This window comes from Oratosquilla oratoria, chromosome 37 (assembly GCF_046742065.1).
Source record: "Oratosquilla oratoria isolate Oo_2021 chromosome 37, ASM4674206v1, whole genome shotgun sequence".
Taxonomy (NCBI): domain Eukaryota; kingdom Metazoa; phylum Arthropoda; class Malacostraca; order Stomatopoda; family Squillidae; genus Oratosquilla; species Oratosquilla oratoria.
In genome coordinates this window covers 18,234,969-18,258,344 of record NC_134813.1, presented here as the reverse complement: position 1 = coordinate 18,258,344, position 23,376 = coordinate 18,234,969, and the positions used below count along the sequence as shown (strand labels likewise).

General features: G+C 40.0%; 1 protein-coding gene across 3 annotated transcripts; it reads left to right on the top strand.

Moving 5' to 3' along the window:
* Positions 1-945: 945 nt before the first annotated feature.
* Positions 946-23,069, top strand: Vps29 (vacuolar protein sorting 29). Of its 3 annotated transcripts, XM_076175273.1 has the most exons (5): positions 1,044-1,061; positions 3,289-3,318; positions 11,775-11,966; positions 18,171-18,403; positions 22,173-23,069. In XM_076175273.1, the coding sequence occupies exons 1-5, from the start codon at positions 1,059-1,061 to the stop codon at positions 22,291-22,293; spliced, it is 579 nt and encodes a 192-aa protein (XP_076031388.1). In that variant the 5' UTR covers positions 1,044-1,058; the 3' UTR covers positions 22,294-23,069. The 3 variants fall into 3 exon arrangements, with proteins under 3 accessions (XP_076031390.1, XP_076031388.1, XP_076031389.1); XM_076175275.1 differs by lacking the exon at positions 3,289-3,318 and having other exon boundaries at positions 946-1,061; XM_076175274.1 differs by lacking the exons at positions 1,044-1,061; positions 3,289-3,318 and adding an exon at positions 3,116-3,139.
* The last annotated feature ends 307 nt before the right edge of the window (positions 23,070-23,376 follow it).

The following is a 23,376-nucleotide window of genomic DNA, read 5'->3' as shown; positions in this document are numbered from 1 at the left end:
TTAAGTTTGTTTGCGAGTATTTGAAATGCCTCCTTCGATTGAGAATGCCGCCGACTGTGAAATACGCGCTGTGATTCATTTTCTTATTCCTAAAGGCGTGAAAGCTGCTGAAATTCATCGTCAGATCAGTGGGGTGTATGGAGAAAACATTATGACTGATGGGATTATGCGGAAAAGGGTGAGAGCTTTTAAAGATGGCCATACAAATGTGCATGATGAGGAACGAAGTGGACAACCTTAATACACTCATTACTGATGGTTTGGTGCACATTTGTACGGCCGTCTTTGTAACTGAAATGATGCATTTCTGTAACAGAGCCTGGCAGTGTTAATAATGTAAGAAAATAATATTCTAAAGCGAATGGTAAGTAATTTGGACAAGTTTACATTTTGGAAACATCGCCGATGTGAATGTTAGAAAAGGCATATTTTAGCACTGGGAAATATTCCATCTATTTCTCGTCATTCTTTGATATGAATTTCTGTAGATGCAAATTAATTGCCATGTTATTTAGGAATTAGTTATCAAAGGCTATACAAAGTAATGGAATGTCACTTGTCTTATGAGTCTTGCAGCAATGGGGCAATGGTTGCCAAGACCTGTCAAAAATTATTTTCAAACCCAGCACTGGAATATCACTCGTATTTGGTAATGGAAATATCCTCATTTTTTCGTATTGAATTTCATTCATATTTATATTTCTAAGAATATATTCTGATATAATTGCATTTCGCCCATATATTTGGCTTAATTAAACTTTTTCCTTGAAATTACAGTTCTGTTTTTATAAACATCGGCTCAAGGAAATAGTCACTGTACTAACTTATTTGAGCACAGATTTTTTTAAATTTAAGTAATTATGTGTGTATCTTAACATGAAATTAACAATATACGAAAAATATTTTTGGTTAAGATATCTATAATATTACCTTGGTATTTTACAGTCGATCAGGCACGTTTTCATAAACAATCAGAAATTATGGAAACACTAGATTAGACCTAGGGCAACTGTACGACCGCTGTTGATTATTGTCACGCCTCCCAGGACGTCAACAAAATGGTAGGTAGAACTCAGCCATGAATAATCATATTTTCATTTTGCTGTAGACTGCATTATGTTCATATCATAACTGCTGAGAAGTAAAATCATGATTCATTAATATTAACAATTCTGTGGTGCAACCATAATTTTTGTAGGTGTTTGTTTTCGTTCAGGTGATTATTTTTACAAAGTGTGCCAGAATGATTTTGATGAGTTACATATAGTCTTTCATTTGCCCACATGTTTCTACATGCAATACCAGATGAATTAGCATAGGTTAAATTCTTATAACAGTTTGAGTGACGTATACTTTTTATGCATCTTGTTACAACCTTTACAAAAGACGCCCCTCGATTCTATTCCAGTATGAGTATGATTATCACGCAAACACATTTTTCACCTAAGTCTTTTTCACATTTGAATGATCTATTTTTCCTACGGAATGGTTAATATAGCTCAAGCTAGGGTAGATTAGCGTAGAACCTGTTGGACAATCATTGTCCAATAGCTTCTACACTAATCGTCTAATGTAACCTACTAACCTAGCTTAAGCTAATATAACCATTCCATAGGAAAAATAGATCATTCAAATCATGCAAACACGGGTAGTTAACATGAAACTTACATTGTGACAATGTAAGTGTCATGTTAACTATCCATGTTTGCATGTTTCTGGAATTTTACCTGCCCTTCAATTCATTATAGTTATGAAAACATACACAATATAAACATTCCTCTATGGGGTACTATTGAATGCATGCTTTGCACATTCAATATCTACGGGACTTCATTGACATCCATAGTGAGTCACTAGTCGTCCTATATGATTGGAGATGAATTTCCAATCGAAAAAGAATTGGTTCCTTTCTAATATCATGTACATACATTTTTCACTTTTCTTTTTTGCATTTGAAGGATTATTCTATTTTAATTATTATTTTTTATGGGATGGTTAGGTTAGGTCAAATTAACCTCTTCAATACAAGTCAAATTCTTGTGCGCAGCATCGGCTGCCTAATGTATGATGCATCACACAACTCACATTATAGAATATAAAGTCACCACTGTATTACTTATTCTCTTTCACTCTAAGTAATAATAAACACCGAAAACATGATCAAGCCGGCTCAGAATTTGGGGTTACTCGGCTACAACTACAAAATAAATATAATCAAGATACCAATGCTGGCATTCCTGTATAACCTCTCGTGCCTCATGATGTTAAGGTAGGAGCTATTGGAGAACATAAGTTTCAAGTTAAATATCCATGTTTGTGTGCCTATTTAATTTTACCCAAGATTGTTGGTTACTTTTAAATTCTGCAATCCTTCCATTCTACTGCCTTAAATCTCTCCTTTACTACCCCTGTGACTACCTACTTCATTGGTGCAGTATTGTCCCTGTGGGTTAAATCTGTGGCTGTTGGTGACAAAATACCATAACATGAATGTGTATCCCTTACTACGTGAGAAAGATTAGGCATATTGATATTGTCACTACTGACCGTAGTAAATATAATAATTGTCATTTAATTTATGCCCATAGTATGTTGGTAGTAAATGTAAGGTAAGAATATTATTGCTGAAGCTGAGAATGTCTGCATTGCTATGTGGAAAAAGTATATTTGATTGTTTTCACCACCACTAAGGTGATATTCTGTAAATTCAAGCCCACATTTGGCAAAACCATTTTATCCTAATGTAAGATCAAATAGAATAACCTAACAAGGCCAAAAGTCTTAGAGAACTTGATACATGACTGCAATCCTAACATAATTTAATTTACCTAATGAAAGACATTCAAAAGGTTGCAAGCATTTCAGAGTCATGGTCTGGTGGCTTAATAAGCCATGATATGGTTATATGTTTTCCAGATTTATTGCATGTAATATTTTAATGTAACACCTTGTTAATGTTTTAGCAATTTCACTAGAGCACATACTAAAGGGCTTCTTCCAACCTATGAGGGGCCAAGGGTAGTGCAGTGAGACAGCACCCCCCAAAGCAGGGCCTGGCACCTGGAGCTGGTATAACCCTACCACTTTAATATATGGCACCCTCCTCCCCTCTCACCGACTCCAAAAACTTATGGAGCAGGCAAGAACCATCATTTCTGCACCCATTTCCATCCACTATTCACCCCATATTGTTTTCACTCTCTCTACCTTGCTTTTTACATATTTTCTTTCTCTTTTTCTTTCATCCATCCATCTCTTCACTTAACTTCACTTCTTGGTTTATTTCAGGGGCTCTCCCCCGAGATTCAATCTCCTCAGGTGAGCCCTGTCTTCAATACAATTCAGTTTTCCATCCTATTTACTACAGAGTAGGCTTCGTCTTTAACCTTGTTTTGTAGGTCATAACTTAACAAAACAAATGTATTTTCAGATGTCTTGATTTGAAAAGTATCTCGTAAGCTCATTCTATCTACTTGTGCTTTCCACAATGTTTTGCTAATCATTCCTTATTCTTTCCAAATATCCAAACTACCTCAGTAATCTTTGAGCTGCCCTATGCAATAGCTCCTATAACACCTCCTGCTTCACCATTGTATTTCTGACTGTTCCTCATAACACCGACTATACATCTCAGACACTTCAACTCAAACATGTTTTGGTTATACCTTTTTCCCTCCCTCAGATTCTGTATCCCTAGGTCTCTGGCAAAAGAGATCTGGGGCAGTGGATTGATTGAATGATCAGATTCCAAGTCTGTGCTTTATATACTACCATGGATACAATCACTCCCTTGTATAGCCTTCTCTTTGCATCCATTCCCAGACATCAAGTTCTCATAGCATTTCATTCCCCTGACAGAAATTTATTTGATTTTTGTGTGCTGTAATTCATGTGTACCTCCACTCCTCCATTCACCGCTGCATGGGAACCCAAATATGTAAAGATCTCCACATGCTCCAATTTGTCATAGTTCAAACTCGTGTCCAATTTGACACCATCATCACCTTATTTCTGACACATATACTTTCAACTTTCTCCTCTTACATACCCTTTTAAATTCCACCAACTACTTCAGTCTATACTTTGACTCTGTTGCAAGTGCTTTGTCATCTGCAAACAACAATTGACTCACCTCCTACCTGCCTCCATTCCTGCATACCAGCTCCAAACTCCTGCTTAGTGCTGTTGTGTTTAGCTCCCTTACCACCCTCAACCCTATAGACTCAACCATCAATTTAATGGACTCCCATTTAACAGATTTAGGAGGCAATGGACAACATCCAGTGACTCAGGAAAAATATCATGAGCCCCCCCACTGTACAATCATGGCATATCAAGAGTCCATCTTCACAATCCTTGATGAGTCCATTAAATTATAATTAAGTTGAATTGATTATATTTATCAGATTGATATCCTGCCCCATTTTGTCCTTTGGATTGAGGGATATGTGTAGAATGTTCAGATTACCTTGAAGGTGTTTGAGTTGAGGTATTGGTAGAAGGACAGCTAATATAAGTATGTTAGTATTGCATGCAAATGAAGAGAGAACACTTTTTTTTCAATATCTGTCATGCGGATCAGGAGCAAGAGGGGTTCTAGTACTGTTCCTCCAGTACTAGTACAGTACTTATAGAACTGGTACTCTTCCAATGACCCCACTTGTGTCTGATAGATACCCTACTACTGCTACTGATTGACCTCTACGAGTCCGTAATTGGAGTAATCATACTTTGAGTTTTCTTTTGATGCTAATGAATTGTAGCTTGTGAAGCAGGATGCCATGATCAACATTATTAAAAGCTTTCGTAATGTAAAAAAAATGCATAATTTTTCCATTTAGCCATATTGCCTAGAAGTCATTTATGATGGTTCAGTAATTGGGTAGACATGATCTACCTAGTCTGAACCCACATTGTCTCATTAAATTGATGTCTTGTAAATGTTATAGTATTTTGCTCCTATTGCATTTCTCAGAAACCCTTATAATATGTGAAGCGAGTGCCACTGGCTTGCAGTTTCTTGATCAGTTATGATAACTGGTTTCAGATCAATCATCAATTTGTTGCCCTAGGTCTTTCACACAAGAGACCCATAAATACCAGGGTAATCAACAGCAGCAATTGGATTGGCTCATAAGTCACCCAGGAAAAAAAAAATATTGTACTATTTTTTGAGTACAGCTAGGGTGTGATAGTATAGAATATGGTGTTTGGTATTTTCTCTGTGATGATTGCATTTGGGTCAGGTTATGTGGCTAGGCCTATTTTCTATTGGTACTGTCTTAAGAACTGGTTGGTGTCCTGAATGCAAGGTGCCAGTGTGATTCTTCTCTTGAAAGGTATTTTTCTGTGGGACTGATGTCATGTTGTGGGGGGAGGGGGGATTGATGGAGTAGGAAGTAGATGTTTGGTCTTGAGCTTGTTTTGTGATCTCTATGTGAATGTGTTTTTGTGTAGATATATTGTGTGATACAAGGGGAAGTTTATTTTAGATGTATGGGTAGTAGGCCTATTCTCCTTTTTTTTTTCTTTCCAATCAATTGGTTGTGCTTCTGTGATATAATGAGGGCTCTTGCATAGAATTGTGTACCTATTATTTTCATATGTATTTTCTGTGGTATTTTAGTTTTTGTGTGCAGGTGTTCTGTTAGGAAGATTTTTTGTTTCTGTTTGTAGGTGTTTTATTGAGGTGTATCTTGTTATTCTTAATTATTTATTTTGTACAGTTTGTAAAGTGTCTTTGTTTTCTTGATTGTTGGAACCATGCTGTAACAGGAAGCAGTCAACTATGGTTTTAGAACTCTTTGTAGACTGACTAGACTTTCTTTTTACTGTCCAAAGCCCATCCTTGTGAATTATATTAGTATGTTAATTTTCACTGCCACATCTTTGATGTGTGAACTGAAGATTATGTGGCCATAAAAAATTAGGCCTAGAATTTTTGGTTCTTTTGAAATGAAAGGATTTGGCCGTTGAATTCCATTGTTGGGTATTTCTTTGATTCATGGTTGTCTGGAGTAAGCAGTGTTATTGATGATTTCAAGGGTAAGGCCTCTATACTATTATTTATAAATTATTGTTCTAATTTGTCTAAGTGAGATTGGGTGTTCTTAGTTGCATTTTGTAATTGCAAATCCGGATTATCATCAAACAGAAGGCTTGTGGGAAGGTTTTGATTGAGAGGATTAGGAGAGGAACATAATGAGTAATTGGTGATGAACAGTGTGGGTTTAGGACAGGTAGAAGTTGCATAGATCAGATTTTTGTGGTAAGATATGTGAGAAAGCTTTAGGAAAAGTTAAGGATGTTTTTTGGGGCTTTTATGGATTTGGAAAAGGCTTATGACAGAGTAGACAGGAAGGCACTATGGGAAGTATTGCAGATATGGGATATGAGGAAAGATGTTAAGAGCAGTCGAGTTTTTATGAAAATAATAGAGCTTGTGTTAGGATTAGAAATGGAAAAAGCCAGTGGTTTGAGGTAGAAGTGAGACTTCATCAGGGATGTGTTATGTCACCTTGGCTGTTCAATTTATACATGGATGGGATGGCGAGAGGTACAGTAAACCCTCAATATAACACATACATACATACATATACCAAGGCTTTTTCCCCCTTCCAAGGGAGGTAGCCACAAAGGGAAAGGCATAAAAACACTCCCACCCATTTCATCCCTAAATACACTCCACACCCCTCCCACCCTTCCTCTCATCTGAGCACCTCCTGGATGACGGGTCATCCCTGAACCCTGCCCACCGCCCTGGGTCAGAAGCAGTGTCGCAAGACACAGTACATCCACAGCAAGGCCGCTTCATTTAATCGGCGACCCCCCCTCTCCGTCCCCCTTTGCATATAAGGAGAGGATGGGGAGAAATCCCTTCGGGCTGCGTCAAAATTTACTCACACATACTACCCCACCCCCCCGCCCATTCCTCCTCATGCAGTCACAACATCATCCATATACAACCATTCTCCACTCACCTCTGTCTTCCGTCCTCTCCCTTCCTTCCTCAACAGACATTCCCCTCTTCCCCAAAGCCCCCTTTACCCCATCCATCCACCTCATCCTAGGACGTCCCCTCATGTTCACTCCCTCCACATCTGCCTTCCATACCTCTTTTACTAGTCTTTCTTCACTCATTCTTTCCATGTGTCCAAACCATCCTAATATTCTTTCATCAACCCTCTCTCCCAAATCCTTTTTCACCCCTGTTCTCTCCTCCTCACCTCCTCATTTCTCACTCTATCTAGCCTAGTAACCCCCACCATACTTCTCAGACACCTCATCTCAAACACATTCAAACTCCTTCTCTCTTCTTCTCTTATGTTCCACGTTTCTGCCCCATACAGTGCTGTTGGCACAATCACTCCTTCATACAGTCTCCTCTTCGCATCCATTCCCAAATGTCTATTTCTCATTACACTCTTTAAACCACCAAGGCATTTACTCGCTTCTCTCAATCTACATTCTACCTCCAATATAACGGATCTCAATATATTTGATAAAACAGACAAAAAATCTGACTAGACAAACTCTCATTATAACAGATTTTCATCTGTTATAACAAGGGATCCTCTGTTATAACGGATCTTCAAATATAACGACAGACCCATCCCCATATTGTCTGTTATATTGAGGGTTTACTGTAATTTCTAATACCGGACAAACTTCGGGATATAACGGATCTGTCCGGTATTTCCATTGGATATAACGGACCCTCAGTTATAATGGATCTTTGGATATAATGACAGACCCCAGTCCCCAAATCGTCCATTATATCAAGGGTTTACTGTAAAAGCAAGAACAGTGGGTTGGGGATAGGAGATGGTTAAAGAAAAAGGAGAAAAGTAGGAGATATGCCAGTTGTTGTTTGCTGATGACACTGCGCTTGTAGCAGGATCAGTGGGATTGAGGATGTTAGTGACAAAGTTTAGGAAGGTGTGCAAAAGAAGGAAGTTGAAGATAAATGTGGGTAAAAGTAAGGTGATGAGATGTACAAGGGGAGAGAGTGGCAACAGACTGGAGGCGAGTATTAAGTGAGAGAGACTGGAGGAAGTGGGTAGTTTAGAATACTTGTGTGCGAATGTGGCAGGAAAGGGTGGAGTGGAGGTGGAGGTAGAATGTAGATTGAGAGAAGCAAGTAAATGCCTTGGAGGATTAAAAAGTGTAAAGATAAATAGACATTTGGGAATGGATGCTAAGAGGAGATTGTATGAAGGAGTGATTATTCTGATAGCACTGTATGGGGCAGAAAAATGGAACATAAGTGAGGGGGAGTTTGAATGTGTTTGAGATGAGGTGCCTGAGAAGTATGATAGGGGTTACGGGGCTGGATAGAGTAAGAAATGAGGAGGTGAGGAGGACAATGTGGGTAGAAAGGGAGTTGGGAGATAGGGTTGATGAAAGAGTATTAGGATGGTTTGGACACATGGAAAGAATGAGTGAAGAAAGATTAGTAAAAGAGGTGTGGAAGGAGTTAACATAAGGGGGTGACCTAGGATGAGGTGGATGGATGGGGTAAAAGGGGCATTGGGAAAGAGGGGAATAACTGTTGAGGAAGGACGGGAGAGGACAGAAGATTGGAGTGAATGGAGATTGGTTGTGTATGGATGATGCTGTGATGTATGCAAGGGAGTGGGTGGGGAATGGGGGATGAGGGAGTAAGTGTGAAAAATAAATTGACACAACCCGAGGGATTTCTCCCCGTCTTCTTCTTTTCTACATGAGGGGACAGAGAGGGGGGAGGTCACCAATTTAATGAAGCGGCCTTGCTGTGGATGTGCTGTGTCTTGCGACACTGCTTCTGACCCAGAGCAGTGGACAAGATGCAGGGATGACCCGTCATTCAGGAGGTGCTGATAAGAGGGTGGATGGGAGTGGAGTATGTTGGGGATGGAATGGGTGGGAGCAGTTTTTATGCTTTTGTTTTTTGGCTACCTCCCTTGTAAGGGGGAAAAGCTTGTGGTATATGTATGTATTAATTTTATTATTATTACTATTATTTTATGTAATACAAAGAACTTGTTGGTGAGCATGGTGGAGGAATAAGACCTCATGTGATGATAGAACGAGGAAGGAAGTGTTGGTTGTGCGCCATTTTGGATTTCGACATCAGTAGCTCTCTTGTTTGTGTTCGTTATTTGGGGACTCCAAAGCATAAGGCCAACTCTTGCAATGACAGTGCATCAAAGAAAAGAAAAGCAAATACCATGGAAGGTACTTATTTAGGTTGGTTCTCACCTATGTTGAAAATTGTTTTGCAATGTTGCATGTAACTCCAGGACTTTTTTTTTCTGAGAACTTACAGTATTGTAGGTGTAGAAATACTTAAGATTACACATAATATTTGACATAGATTGTTCTTCTGCTATTTGCTGATACTTGTATGATTTATGTTTTCATTGTTCTTCAGTTTCATCATGATGGTCTGCATTTTGTTCTTCATGTAGTCCATTGGAGTTGGGCATTCCAAGATACCCTCTTCCTCATTATGACTTTTCATTCTACTTGGAATAGCATGTTGAGTCTTGTTCCTTCAACTGATTTCCTTGGGTACATAAGAACATAAGAATAAAGGAGACTGCAAGAGACCATAAGGCCTACACTAGGCAGCTCCATATCCATCACCACCTGTCATCCCCATCCATAAAGTTGTCTAACCATTTCTTAAAACAACTGATAGTTTCAGCACTCACTACATGATTACTAAGTCTATTCCATTCGTTGACCACCCTATTAGTAAACCAAATCTTGCCTATTTCCCTCTTAAATTTAAATTTGTCCAGTTTAAATCCATTACTGCAAGTCCTGCCTTGTTGTTTTAGTATGATGACCTTGTTTGCATCACCATTGTACATTGGTTTTGTTTGTTAGTTTATTTTTCTTTTATTGGGGTGGGTGTATCTGGTGTACAGCTGAGGTTGTGTTTTTTTTCTGTAGCCTCTGGGAATGTTTCTCAGTAGCTTTCATTATGGTGCTTGTATTATCTGCTGCCTTTTCTATGGACGTACATTAGTAAAACTTGCCACAACTTAACCTGACTGAAGGTGTTGTTGTCAACATAATGTAATAGAGAACAAAACTATTTCCTGGGTGAGCCCATAAGTCATCCAGGGAAGCAATATTGTGTTGCTTTAAAGAGATTTTTAGTGTGGGGCATGGTAGATTGATAATGGCTGACCACACTGTAAATGACCAAAAACATCCCCACAATCATAATACTCGCCCTTGATTTCATTCCTCTACACTGCCTGTAATTTGCTTGAGCCATACTATCAAAGAATCAAATGCCAACTGAAATTGTCCAACAAGAATTTATTCCACTTACCAAACCATTCATTTACCATAAACAGCACATGTGAATGGCTCCCACTCCGACTGGGGAGTGGGTTGTGCAGCAATATTTCTTAGACACAAAATTCAAATTCCATTCCCCCTGCACCTCAGTCTCTACCACTTTACTGTTTGCTACCCTCACTGCCTTTATATATGTAGGTATATATTCAAGCTTAGAATTGATATAGCTCAAGCTAAAACAGTAAACAAATTCAAAACAAGCTATGATAGTTGGAAATGAACCCACAAGTGTAACTCCTTGCCAGTATGTTACAATTAGATATTCTCCAAAATGGAGGTTGCTCCTTTGGGCTAGATATAAAAGCAGTAACCATAAAATTAAACTCAAAATACTGTTAAAACCCACGTGAAACATGTGGTATGTAAAGAAATTGGTCACTGACCTCCACAAAATTACTGTCACTACAGATGATAATGTGCTTATGGTATTTACCATGTTCCATGCTTCATTGATAGCATGTCAATAAATTAAATGATATACAGCATAGGTGTAGTAGGGACGGTTGAGATACTGGGGGTGCACAAGGCAAGCTGAAGGGTATAGCAAGCAACATGGAAGGAGAGTGCTGTGAGGCCCCCTTGAAGAAAAATATATATAGATAAATAAATGAATAAATAAATTGAGAATTCAAAAGATTCAGGGACATTGAAGCTGTATGGATTGGGCAACATATATTGTCCCCAATATGCCGCTGCTGTATGTAACTGTAACACCCTTTGTCTGGTTCTGGTTAAATACAGTACAACACATTTAAATAATTTTCCTTTGCTGTGGACCACCTTTTGGACAAGAACTTTAAAATTTAATGACTGATGACAAGGAACACTAGTGGCTCAATGGCAGAACTTTGAAATGAAGAAATTAATTAATGAATATTGTCCTGAACAAGTTGTTGTCAAGGTCACGGTAAGAAATTTTAGGCACTGTGATGTTATTTTTATGGAAAAAATATTGGGTAGGCCTGGGTACCCCTGGCCTTCTGGTTCTATGTACAGGTAATACATTTGTGTATTACAGTAATGTTTTATTCATTATGTTGGTCTCTCACTGTATCATTGCCTAAACTTTTCTGCAGATGTTTTAGTAACTTTGTAGTTGTTATATATTGCCAAAATGAGCTAAAACTATGAAATTTAGGCTTAAATTTAGGCTTTATCTTGTATGAAAGTTATGTACATCAGAATGTCCAGTAATTTTTGTATTCTTAAATTTCAAAATTTTGTTGTAAAGAGTTCAGTTTTTTTGTAACTAGATTTTATGTTTGAAGCTCTACTTTCAAGCTGCTTGTACATATTAGAAGTACTAAATATGATTAAAATTGTTTAGTTTTAGTGAATGGAAAGGGTATGATTTTGTGAAAGAGTACTATAATCATTCTTTATGATATAGATTAACTGATTCTCCCTTTTAATTTCAGCTTGTTCTAGTGTTAGGTGATCTGCACATACCTCATCGTGTGAATTCTCTCCCAACAAAGTTCAAGAAACTCTTGGTCCCAGGTCGTATCCAACACATTCTCTGTACTGGAAATCTGTGTACCAAAGAGAGCTATGACTACCTCAAGACATTGGCCTCTGATGTCCATGTTGTACGAGGAGATTTTGACGAGGTAAAGTATACACAAGAAGCTAAGATATAGGGTAACAGATGGGTGATGAATGGGAGTGAGATATGGGAGGTTTGGGTGCATGCCTTGGCTGGCTACCTCTCCTATAAAGGGGAAGAAGCTTATAGATAGAAAATATACAATCAAGATTTTTTATTAATATTCCAACTCTGTTATGTAGAGCTGTATAAAGTTCAGACTACCCAATTTACAAGTGAGATGCATTCCAGAAAGTTGTTCTTATCTTGAATTGTTCTTAGATTTATATTTTGGTGAATATGGACCCTACAAGTACATATAAGCTAACACCATTTTATTGCATATGCACATTACTAGACACAATAAACATGTATAAAGTAATAAATTGCACAATGAATATCTACAGCATACCACCAATCATTCAGTATCAACATATACAGTCGTGGCAAAAAAATCATAACACACCCTAATGGCGATGTTCTGAAGGATGTCTGGGTGTTTTTTCTTGAGTGCCACAGCTGCTATTGAAGGGTTTAACACCACCTTGCATTTTAACAGCTCATCTGTCCTTGCTGTCATCTTTCTTGGTGCTCCAGAGCCTGTTTTCCTTGGGGGGTGAGGTCATGCCTGGTGTTAATGTCGCCACCGTGTCCCGGACACAATAAATGGCTTGTCTAGACACCTTCAGGTTGGTGGCTACATGAATCACAGACATGCCCCAATCTAATAGAGTGATAGCACGAGACTTTTCCTCCATGCTGAGCTTAGTATGTCCCATTATGTGCAGGTTGAATGGAATTATACGGCTGCAAAGATAGGCCTACAGTCAGGATTGGCACTAAGGGGAGTAGTCTAATATACAACTTCTCTACATAAGCACTCATGGTGCACTGAGACATGGCTGGGTGGTGTGGTGTAGCTACATGCTCATGAAGTCCACAGCGCCAACACAAGCTCCACCCACACACTCTATGCTGGAATATCAAATAAGATTGGAACACAGGAATTCCATGTTACAATTTTTATTGCCAATGATGTGTTATGTCTCATCTGAACACACCATTAATTCACACATACTTCTTGGGAGTTTGATCAAGGAACTGTGGGGTTTGCCTCCGGAGTTGCTCAGTAAAACACCAACAACAGCTCATGTTGGATATCTGAACAAACCACATGGATGGATACCATTTCAGGAAGTGATTTAATCATTAAACACATACATATGTATATCAAAGGCTTTTTCCCCCCTTACAAGTGAGGTAGCCAAAAAACAAAGGCATAGAAACCACTCCCACCCATTCCATCCCCTACATACTCCATTCCCTTCTACCCTCTTCCCTCCCTCTTATCTTGGCACCTCCTGGATGACTGTCATTAAACACACAGACTGATATAAACACAATGGTGTCACAATGAAGACATTAACATTCTACTTAGCTTGACCCAACTGATATTCTGAACTACACAGATCAGTAGACATATATGCCATGCCAAACATATTTCACTTTTCTTCACCAGACAACCTTCGATACACCAAACCATCCAACATGACATGGACTATAGTGTCAAATCTACCATCAGACCATTTCCTCGATATAATTACCACAGGCATCACATGCAGACCTAATTCAACTTTATTTAAACCAACATTCACCAGCTACAAAAGCATACATATACCAAGGCTTTTTCCCCCTTACAAAAGCATGAGGAGGAATGGGCGGGGGGGTGGGGGGTGGGGTAGTATGTGTGAGTAAATTTTGACGCAGCCCGAAGGGATTTCTCCCCGTCCTCTCCTTATATGCAAGGGGGGACGGAGAGGGGGGGTCGCCGATTAAATGAAGCGGCCTTGCTGTGGATGTGCTGTGTCTTGCGACACTGCTTCTGACCCAGGGCGGTGGGCAAGGTGCAGGGATGACCCGTCATCCAGGAGGTGCTCAGATGAGAGGGAGGGTGGGAGGGGTGTGGAGTGTATTTAGGGATGAAATGGGTGGGAGTGTTTTTATGCCTTTCCCTTTTTGGCTACCTCCCTTGGAAGGGGGAAAAAGCCTTGGTATATGTATGTATGTAGGTATATGTATGTACAAAAGCAATTGGACAAATTTCATGGCATACCCAGAAAGTTCATCAGTGCTGTGAAGCCAATTGGCAACTTTGTTGTGGTTAATATCTGCTAGTTGTTTTCATCTGCATTGTTCATTGTTCATCCTCTAGGGAATGGTTAGGGACTGAAAGATTGAAAAGAAACAGCTGGTTCAGATAATGACTACAATTTAATAGACTACAGGTATATAAGGAGCTTCCCTCTCTTGAAGAAAATTCCCCGACAGCTATTAAAGTAGGTCCATGATACAAGTTATTGTGCAAGGATTCATCAGGATAAACTTAACACATTGGTGAAGTTTTCTGTTGGTTGAGTGGAATTTCTTGGCAGAAGTTAGAATATATCAATGTGATCCAAATGACAGATAAAACAACATTAAAGTTAATGTCATGAAAATTGGGAACAGTATGTTATACAGAGTTGGGAGCATAAGCAATTATATTTTGATATAGAATTTATTGCAAAATATAGGTTGAAATAGATTGGACCTAGCAGAGAGGAATAAAATGTCCAAACAACCAGTTTGTAATATTACCAACACATTATCCAAGCCTTTCACTGCCAGGAGGGTGTCATGATAAATGAATGGGCCTGACAGCAGCAGGAATAGAAAAAGTATGTGCCAGGTCCTATGGAGGTGGAGTGTGATGGAGATGGAATGGGTGGGAGTGGTTTTTATGCCTTTGTTTTTTGGCTACCTCCCATGTAAGAGGGAAAGAGCCTTTGGTATGCTATGGAGGTATGTTTTACAATTCTATCTATATACCAAAGGCATTTTTGCCCCCATACAGGGGAGGTAGCCAAGTCAAAAGGCAAGTACCCACTCCCACCCATTTCACTCCCATCCACCACCCTTTCCTTCCCCTCACCTTAGCTCCTCATGGATGACGGGTCATCCCTGTATCCCACTCATTGCCCTGAGTTAGAAGCCATGCAGCAAGATGCAGCACATCCACATCAATTGGCTTCACTTAATTGGTGACGCCCCCTTTCTGTCCCCTCATGCAGAAAATAGAGAAGATTGGGGAGAGATCCCTTTGGGCTGCATAAAAATATCTTTCACAGATATAACCACTCCCATTCCCCACCCCCTCCCTTCCTTGCATCATAGTATTGCTTATACACAGCCATTCTCCACTCATCCCTATCTCCTGCCTTCTCCCTTCCTTGCTCAATAGACATTCCCCTCTTGCTCAATGCCCCTTTCACCCCATCCATCCATCTCATCCTCGGTTGCTCCCTCATGTTCACTCCTTCCACCTTTGCCTTCCATACCCCTTTTACTAATCTTTCTTCACTCATACTTTCCATGTATCCAAACCATCCCAATACTCTTTCATCAACTCTATCTACCACCTCCTTTTCCACCCTTACCTCCTTGCATAAGGAAAACTCCATCTCACTTTATCCATATAGATAACGAGAAATGGGGAAGTGAGAAAGAGTGGGGTTGAAAAAGGAGCTGGCAGGTAGGGGTGATCAAAGAATACTGGGATATTTGCATGAGTTTAAGATGAACAGACAGGTTTATACCCTGGCTAGCTACCTCCCTTATAAGGGGAAAGAAACCTTTTGATATGTGAACAGACTAGAAATTTGTGGCAGAATTTTTTTCCCCCACCACAGGTGTATCAGGAAGAAGTAGTCAGAAAAATGGTAAAGGACGGGTTCAAAGGGAAGAAGAGAAAGAAGGGACAACAGGAGTACCAAAGCATCATCATTCCATGAAAAGTAGATTTCAACTAACATAGAATAATGACATATGGCTCTGGTTCATAGGGGCACCCCATCACAGTCCCTTAACCCAATAGGGTTTCGACAATCAAACCCGTGGTGTGCAATTGTTTGGTTAAAAAAAAAAAGTTCTCAAAAGAAAGTTTTACTGTTATGAAATGAAATATTGTACAGAAAATTGTAGGAAAACCAAATACTAGTTAATTATTTGCCTTAGATCAGGTGTGGGGGTTCAGCAAAGTTACACATTTTGTCACTTCAAGGTAGTGGGCGGTGAGCGGCGGTCATGTAGGGGTGAGCTACGGGAAACTTTTCTACTATTTTTTAACACTGTTCCTCACCACTGCTGCATTAAGTGTCCACTATTTCTTACTCTTTCATATGAATATTTTTGTGTAAGTTATCTCAAGTCTTACATCAGGGGAAGTAGAGAGTTGTGGGTCATGTGGAGATGACTGACCTGCCCCTTCCATGATGTCTAAGGAGGAGAAGGATGCATTAGTGGATAGGTGTAGTGTGTGGACTCATTCACCCTGAGTTGGCAAACTTCATTTTAAGACATATGGGAGCAAAATATAAATTGCCAAGTTTAAGAAAACCTTCACATTATATGATGTATGTTGCAGTTACATGATGTGATACATGTCGCAGTTTAAAAGTTAAAGTATTGGCTGCATATTACTTTGTAGTCAATACCCCAGTACACTATCTGGGTACAAGAGGAATGTCTTTTGAACAGAGGATAGAATAAGAGATAAGTGTGAGTAAAGAGTGGTTGTGAAGGGATAACAGATTGGTGCAGGCTGAAAGAATTTCTTCTAAATCTGCATTATAAATCTTGGAGCTGATGAAGGGAGAAGGGCCTTGTTGTGAAGGTTGTCATACAAAATTTTTCTTCTGACCAAAGCAGTGAGTGGAAGACAGGGATGGTCTTTCATCTTCTAGGAGTTGAGATAAAAGAAAAACAAATGGATATGGGATGGGTGAAGGATGGGTACATGCCTTGGCTGGCTACCTACTTTATAAGAGGGAAAGGGAGTTTTGGTGTGTGTATGTATGTATGCTTCATCCATGAGGAACTAAGTTGAGAGGGTAACAAGTATGGTGGGTGGGAGTAGATGTGTACCCTTGACTTTGCTACCTCCCTTATAAGGGGGAAGAACCTTGTTATATAGGTAGGTAGAATGTATGTTAGGTAGGGGTTTGGAGTTTGTGAGAGATAAGTAAGTTGTTGTTTGTAGATGACTGAAGCAGTTGATAGTGAAGCTTGAGTATGTGTGTGTACACCATTTTTATGTTTGTTTCTCCCCGCAAGCTCGGGCTATATAAGGAGTAAAATGTTTCTCAACTGTGTTATTTCTGAAGAAGCCCTGCTGGGCGAAACGTCAAATATACTGGATCCCATACTCTGCGTTTGGCCTCTCTCCTACAGTGCTGTTGCAGTCGTTGCTGCTTTTACACATGTGGGAAGAAAGCTGAAATTATATGTGGGCAAAAGGAAGAGCATTATAAATGTGCAAGGGGTGATGATGGTGTGGGTTGAAGATGATTTTAAAGGGTGAAAGGCTTTAAGTATCTGGGGCTACATATTGCAGGGAATAGAGGATTGGAGGTGAATTATTGAGTAAGGAAAGCAAATATATGTTTAAGGGGAATGAAAAGTGTTTTGATAAATAGTGGATGAATACAGAGAAAAGACTGTATAAGGGAATGATTGTGCCCTTGGAGCACAATTGAATTTTAAGGAGGCAAAAAGAAAGAGCTTTAACTTATTTGAGATGAAGTGTTTAAGAAGTATGGTGGATGTTACAAGGATGGGTAAAGTGAGAAATATAGAGGTGAGGCTGAGAATGGGGTTGGAAAATATGGTAGATAGGGTTGATCAAAGAGTATTGAGATGGTTTGGGCATATGGAAAGAATGACTGAAGAAGGACCAGAAAAAAAAGCAGAGGTGGATGCGGAGAACTCTAGTGGAGCAAAAAAGGGAGAGTGGAAAAGTTAAAAGTGGATGAAGAGTGGTTGTAAATGGATGAGTGAATGATGCAGCCTTAAAGGATGTTCTTGCCTACTATATAAAGATTCTTGAGTGGATGAAGGGAAGGTGGTCACAATGTTATGAAACAGCGGGGATAAACCAGGTTCAGTTGCCGTTAGGTCCTGCTGTGGAACTGCTGTGTCTTGTGGCTTTGCCTTTGACCCAAGTCATGTGGTGGTTGATAGGGATGAACCCCCCAACCATGAGGGATAATGGATGGGTTTTTAGGTGGTTGTATTCTTTGATATAGCCATCCTCTTTATAAGGGGGAGAAGGACTTTAGGTATATGTATGTATTATCTCTAATTTGATTTCATTGCTATCTGATTTCCTTAATTGGTTGTTTATGTGTTTCAGACAACATATCCAGAACAGAAAGTGGTAACTGTGGGCCAGTTCCGCATTGGCCTCTGCCATGGCCACCAAGTGGTTCCATGGAATGACCAGTTGGCCCTCACTCTTGTAGCCCGACAGCTGGACGCAGACATCCTGATCACTGGCCACACTCACAAGTTTGAGGCCTTTGAAGCGGAGTCCAAATTCTTCATCAACCCTGGATCTGCCACTGGTGCCTTCAATCCTTTGGAAGGGTAAATTTTACAGTTGCGATCAATTAATCAATAAATTAATCAGTCCATTGCCGGTGGTCTCTTTTGCAGAAGACATCAGGTAAGTGGCATCAGCCTCTTGGTAGGACCATGAGTCACTCAGGGAAGATACGTAGTTGTCTAAGGATTGTCAGTGTAGGGCATTGTAGTATGAGGTGAGCTTCATCCTCTGTGTGGACACTTGTAGCTTATGTGAAAAAAATTGCTGCACACAAGCCAGAATTAGGTGTGTGAAGATGTTAACTGCTGCTGTTTGACTCTAGTATTCTTGGAGGGGCAAGATCTGCTGGAAACTTGCAGAGGTTTTGGGGAAATAGCACAGATGTCATGACTTGCAGTAAATTGCAGAAATAGTGGTAACCAGGAGAAGAGTAGGAAGAGTTTTGGATGTACATGTTCTGAGGGGAGAGAGTGAGGTGGAAGGTAAGTTGAGAGTGGAGGATAGATGGAGAAAGAGGAAAAGGACAAGTTAGGGAGGTGCTTAAAATAAACTGCTTAAATGAGAAAGAAAAGGAGTACAAGAAGAAGCTGAAAGAGGAGTGGGAGTGAAGGATAGAGTAGAACTAGGAGTGGAAGAGGAATGGGGATGGTTCAAGGAGGGAGTTGCAAGGTGTTCAAAATTGGTTTGTGGAACAAGGAAGATGGGAAGAAATAGAAGGAAGGGTAGTGAGTGGTGGAATGATGAAGCAAAGAAGGTTGTAGAAGAGAAGTGAGCATAAACAGTTTGGTTGCAAAATAGGACAAGAGAATCATGGGAGGAACAAAGAAAAGAAAAGAAGTAAAGCATAAGATAAAGTAGACAAAGAGGAGAGCTGATGTGAATGGGGTAATAGTATGACAGAAAATTTTGAAAGTGACAAAAAGATGTTTTGGAAGGAAATAAAGATAGGAATAGGAGGCAAATTAAATAGAGAAGACAAAGTAAAAGGTGCAGATGGAGAGATGATAATGGAAGAGATGTAAAAGGAAGATGGGCAGACTATTTTAAGGAGTTGCTAAATGTGGAGGAGGATAGGGAGGGAAATGTAGTTGCACTGGGAAGGTCTAAGGAAATGACCGTGATGAATGAGGAAAATGGAGGAGAAATAAAAAAGGATGAGGTGAAAGCAGTTATTAAAATTATGAGACCAGTTAAGGCACCTAGGTTAGATGGGTGTCATGCAGAGTGTCTGAAAAAGGGAGATACAGTGATGGTGGACTGGCTGGTGAGGTTGTTTAATGTTTTTCTAAAATAAGATAGAGTGCTGGAGGAGTGCCTGTATAGTTCCACCTTACAAGGGAAAAGTGTGAGTGTAGTAGTTTCAGAGGGATCATTTTGTTGAGTGTATTTGGGAAGGCATATGGGAGGGTCTTGATTGAGAGGATTAGGAGAGTAATAGGGGAGGAACTGTGGGTTTACGACAGGTAGGGGTTGTGTAGATCAGGTTTTTGTGGTAAGGCAGTTATGTAAGAAAGCTTTAGGAAAATTTAAGGATGTGTTTTTGGCTTTTATGGATCTGGTGGTTTAAAAAGTGTAATGAGGAATAGAAATTTGGGAATGGATGCTAAGAGGAGACTGTATGAAGGAGTGATTGTGCCAACAGCACTGTATGGAGCAGAAACATGGAACATAAGAGAGGAAGAGAGAAGGAAATTGAATGTGTTTGAGATGAGGTGTCTGAGAAGTATGATGGGGGTTACTAGGCTTGATAGAGTGAGAAATGAGGAGGTGAGGAGGAGAACAGGGGTGGAAAGGGAGCTGGGAGATAGGGTTGATGAAAGAATATTAGGATGGTTTGGACACATGGAAAGAATGAGTGAAGAAAGACTAGTAAAGGAGGTATGGAAGGCAGATGTGGAGGGAGTGAACATGAGGGGACGTCCTAGGATGAGATGGATGGATGGGGTGAAGGGGACTTTGGGGAAGAGGGGAATGTCTGTTGAGGAAGGACGGGAGAGGACAGAAGACAGGGGTGAATGGAGAATGGTTGTATATGGAAAATGTTGTGATGCATGAGGTGGAATGGACGGGGGAATGGGGGGTGAGGTAGTGTGTGTGAGCAAAAATTTTGACGCAGCCCGAAAGGATTTCTCCCCGTCCTCTCCTTTATATGGGGGGACGGAGAGGGGGGGTCGCCGATTTAATGAAGCGGCCTTGCTGTGGATGTGCTGTGTCCTGTGACACTGCTTCTGACCCAGGGCAGTGGACAGGGGGCAGGGATGACCCGTCATCTAGGAGGTGCTAAGATGGGAGGGAGGGTGGAGGGGTGTGGAGTGTTTTCGGGGATGGAATGGGTGGGAATGATTTTATGCCTTGTCCTTTTTGGGCTACCTCCCTGATAAGGGGGAAGAAGCCTTGGTATATGTATGTATGGAAAAGGCTTATGTCAGGGTAGACAGAAGGCACTGAAAGAGTTATTGCAGATATATGGGATAGTAAGAAAGCTTTTAAGAGCAGTCGAGAGTTCTTATAAGAGTAGTAGAGCCTGTGTTAGAATTAGAAATAGAGTGAGTGGTTTGAGGTAAAGGTGGGACTTCACCAGGGATGTGGTATGTCTCCTTGGCTGTTCAATTTATACATTGATGGGATGGTGCGAGAGGTAAACGCAAGGGTAATGGGCCAGGGATTGGAGAGGGTTAAAGGATATGGAGAAAAGTGAGAGATAAACCAGTTGTTGTTTGCTGATGACACTGTGCTTGTGGCAGGATCAGAGGAGGGATTAAGGAAGTTAGTGACAGAGTTTGGGAAGGTGTGCGAAAGAAGGAAGTTGAAGAAAAATGTAGGTAAAAGTAAGGTGATGAGATGCACAAGGGGAGAATATGGCAGCAAATTAGAAGTGAGTATTAGGGGAGAGAGATTGAAGAAATAGACATTTGGGAATGGATGCTAAGAGGAGATTGTATGAAGGAGTGATTGTGGTAACAGCACTCTATGGGACAGAAACATGGAACATAAGAGAGGAAGGGAAGACAAGTTTGAATGTGTTTGAGAAGTATGGCAGGGGTTACTAGGCTAGATAGAGTGAGGAATGAAGAGGTGAGGAGGAGAGCAGGGGTGGAAAGGGAGTTGGGATATAAGGTTGATGAAAGGGTATTGGGATGGTTTGGACACGTGGAAAGAATGAGTGAAGAAAAATTAGTAAAAGAGGTGTGGAAGGCAGAGTTGGAAGGAGTGAACATGAGGGGGCAACCAAGGATGATATGGATGGATGGGGTAAAAGGGGCATTGGGAAAGAGGGGAATATCTGTTGAGGAAGGACGGGAGAAGACAGGAGTGAGTGGAGAATGGTTGTGTATGGATGATGCATGAAAGGGAGTGTGTAGGGGATAAGGGTGTAAGAATATGTGTAAATAATATTTTGATCCAGCCTGTAGGGATTACTCCCCATCTCATTTTCTTCATGAGGGGATGTAGAGGCGTGGTTGGCCAATTAAATGAAATGTCCTTGTTGTTGATTAGCTGTTTTTTTTGCTACATTGCTTCTGACCCAGGGCAGTGGGTGATATGCAGGGATGACCCGTCATCCAGGAGGAGCCAAGATAAAAGGGAAGGAGGGGGTGAATGGGAGTGGAGTAAGTGGGGATGGAATGGGTGGGAGTGGATTTTGTGTGTCTGATTTTTGGCTACCTCCCGTGTAAAGGTGGGGGGGAAGCTGTTGGTATATGTATGTATAATTATGAAGAACTTATGAATCCTTTTTATGTGTGTTTGTTCTTCATTGGACTGCCACTTGAATATGCAACAATTTTGTTTTTCTTACTTTCATTGCAGGGAAGTCACACCCTCCTTTGTTCTAATGGACATCCAGAGCTCAACAGTCGTAACTTACGTCTATCAGCTAGTGGGGGACGAGGTTAAAGTTGAAAGGATAGAGTACAAGAAGTCTGCGTAATTGTCACCTGTGGCTCCTAAGGTTATACATTATAGGAAGTTTTGTATTGTTAAAGGGCAGGCATTATGTGAAAGTTAATCTTGATTGTCTTCATTTACAAAAGAATTTTATACTAAGATGTTTAAAAGATGATCCATTTTCCTTTAATGAAATATATATCAGTAATGTCAATGTCCAGGTCCATACCTAGTTTGTTAACCCCGATTTCAATGTTGACGTGTATATTTGGCACTTCGTAGTAATGTATTACAGATCTGAATGTCACAATATCAAAAGTCGAGACATGTTGCTTGTCAGAATGCCAAAGAGAAATGTGGCTGCTTGACATTTTGAAGATCTTGTGTTTTACTTTTTTTTTTTTAAGCCCCTTTGAATGATTAGTTTTATTAGAGGGAAAACTTGATATAAACATGATATTTCTACTCTAGGATGTTTTGTAGTTTGATGAGTTGAAGTTATGAATTTTCCTTGTAAATAATTGATTGTCATTTACTTTGGTGGAATGGTATCTGTGAAGCCAAATGTATACATATAACATACAACAGACATATATATATATATATTTATATATTCTAAGGAAATTACTTGAAATCAATTTTCAGCCATATATTATTGTTAAGCCTTAAAATTATTGCATCTCTATTTTGCTAAGTTTGCAATCATGAGCAAATTGGCTGCTACTCTGGATAAATGAGTTAATTCATTCCATTACCATTGTATGTATCAGTGACATCCTCTGTAGCATTGATTTGTATACATTAAAACTACAAAATTAACTCTTGAAGATAATTTGCTTCAGTCGAACCACTCAATCCACTGGCCTTTGACTTCGGTGATCTCTGGCCACCTTCATGAGCTTCCTCCAGGTTGATATGACAAGATCATCAACCCAACATCTGCTTTTATCTTGAAATGTTAGGTTTTGGTATGTACATACATATACCAAAGGGTTTTTCCCCCTTACAAGGGAGGTAGCCAAAAAACGAAGGCATAAAAACCAATACCACCCATTCCATCCTTAATATGCTCCACTCCCCTCCACCCAGTTTTTGGTAACTTCTGTTAAGATGGCTGATTCACATT

What these genes read in the sequence shown, in the direction of transcription:
- Vps29 (XM_076175273.1), top strand. An exon ending in TACGAGGAGATTTTGACGAG is followed by an intron (nt 11,967 to 18,170) that starts GTAAAGTATACA and finishes TATGTGTTTCAG; the next exon opens with ACAACATATCCAGAACAGAA. An exon ending in GCCTTCAATCCTTTGGAAGG is followed by an intron (nt 18,404 to 22,172) that starts GTAAATTTTACA and finishes CTTTCATTGCAG; the next exon opens with GGAAGTCACACCCTCCTTTG.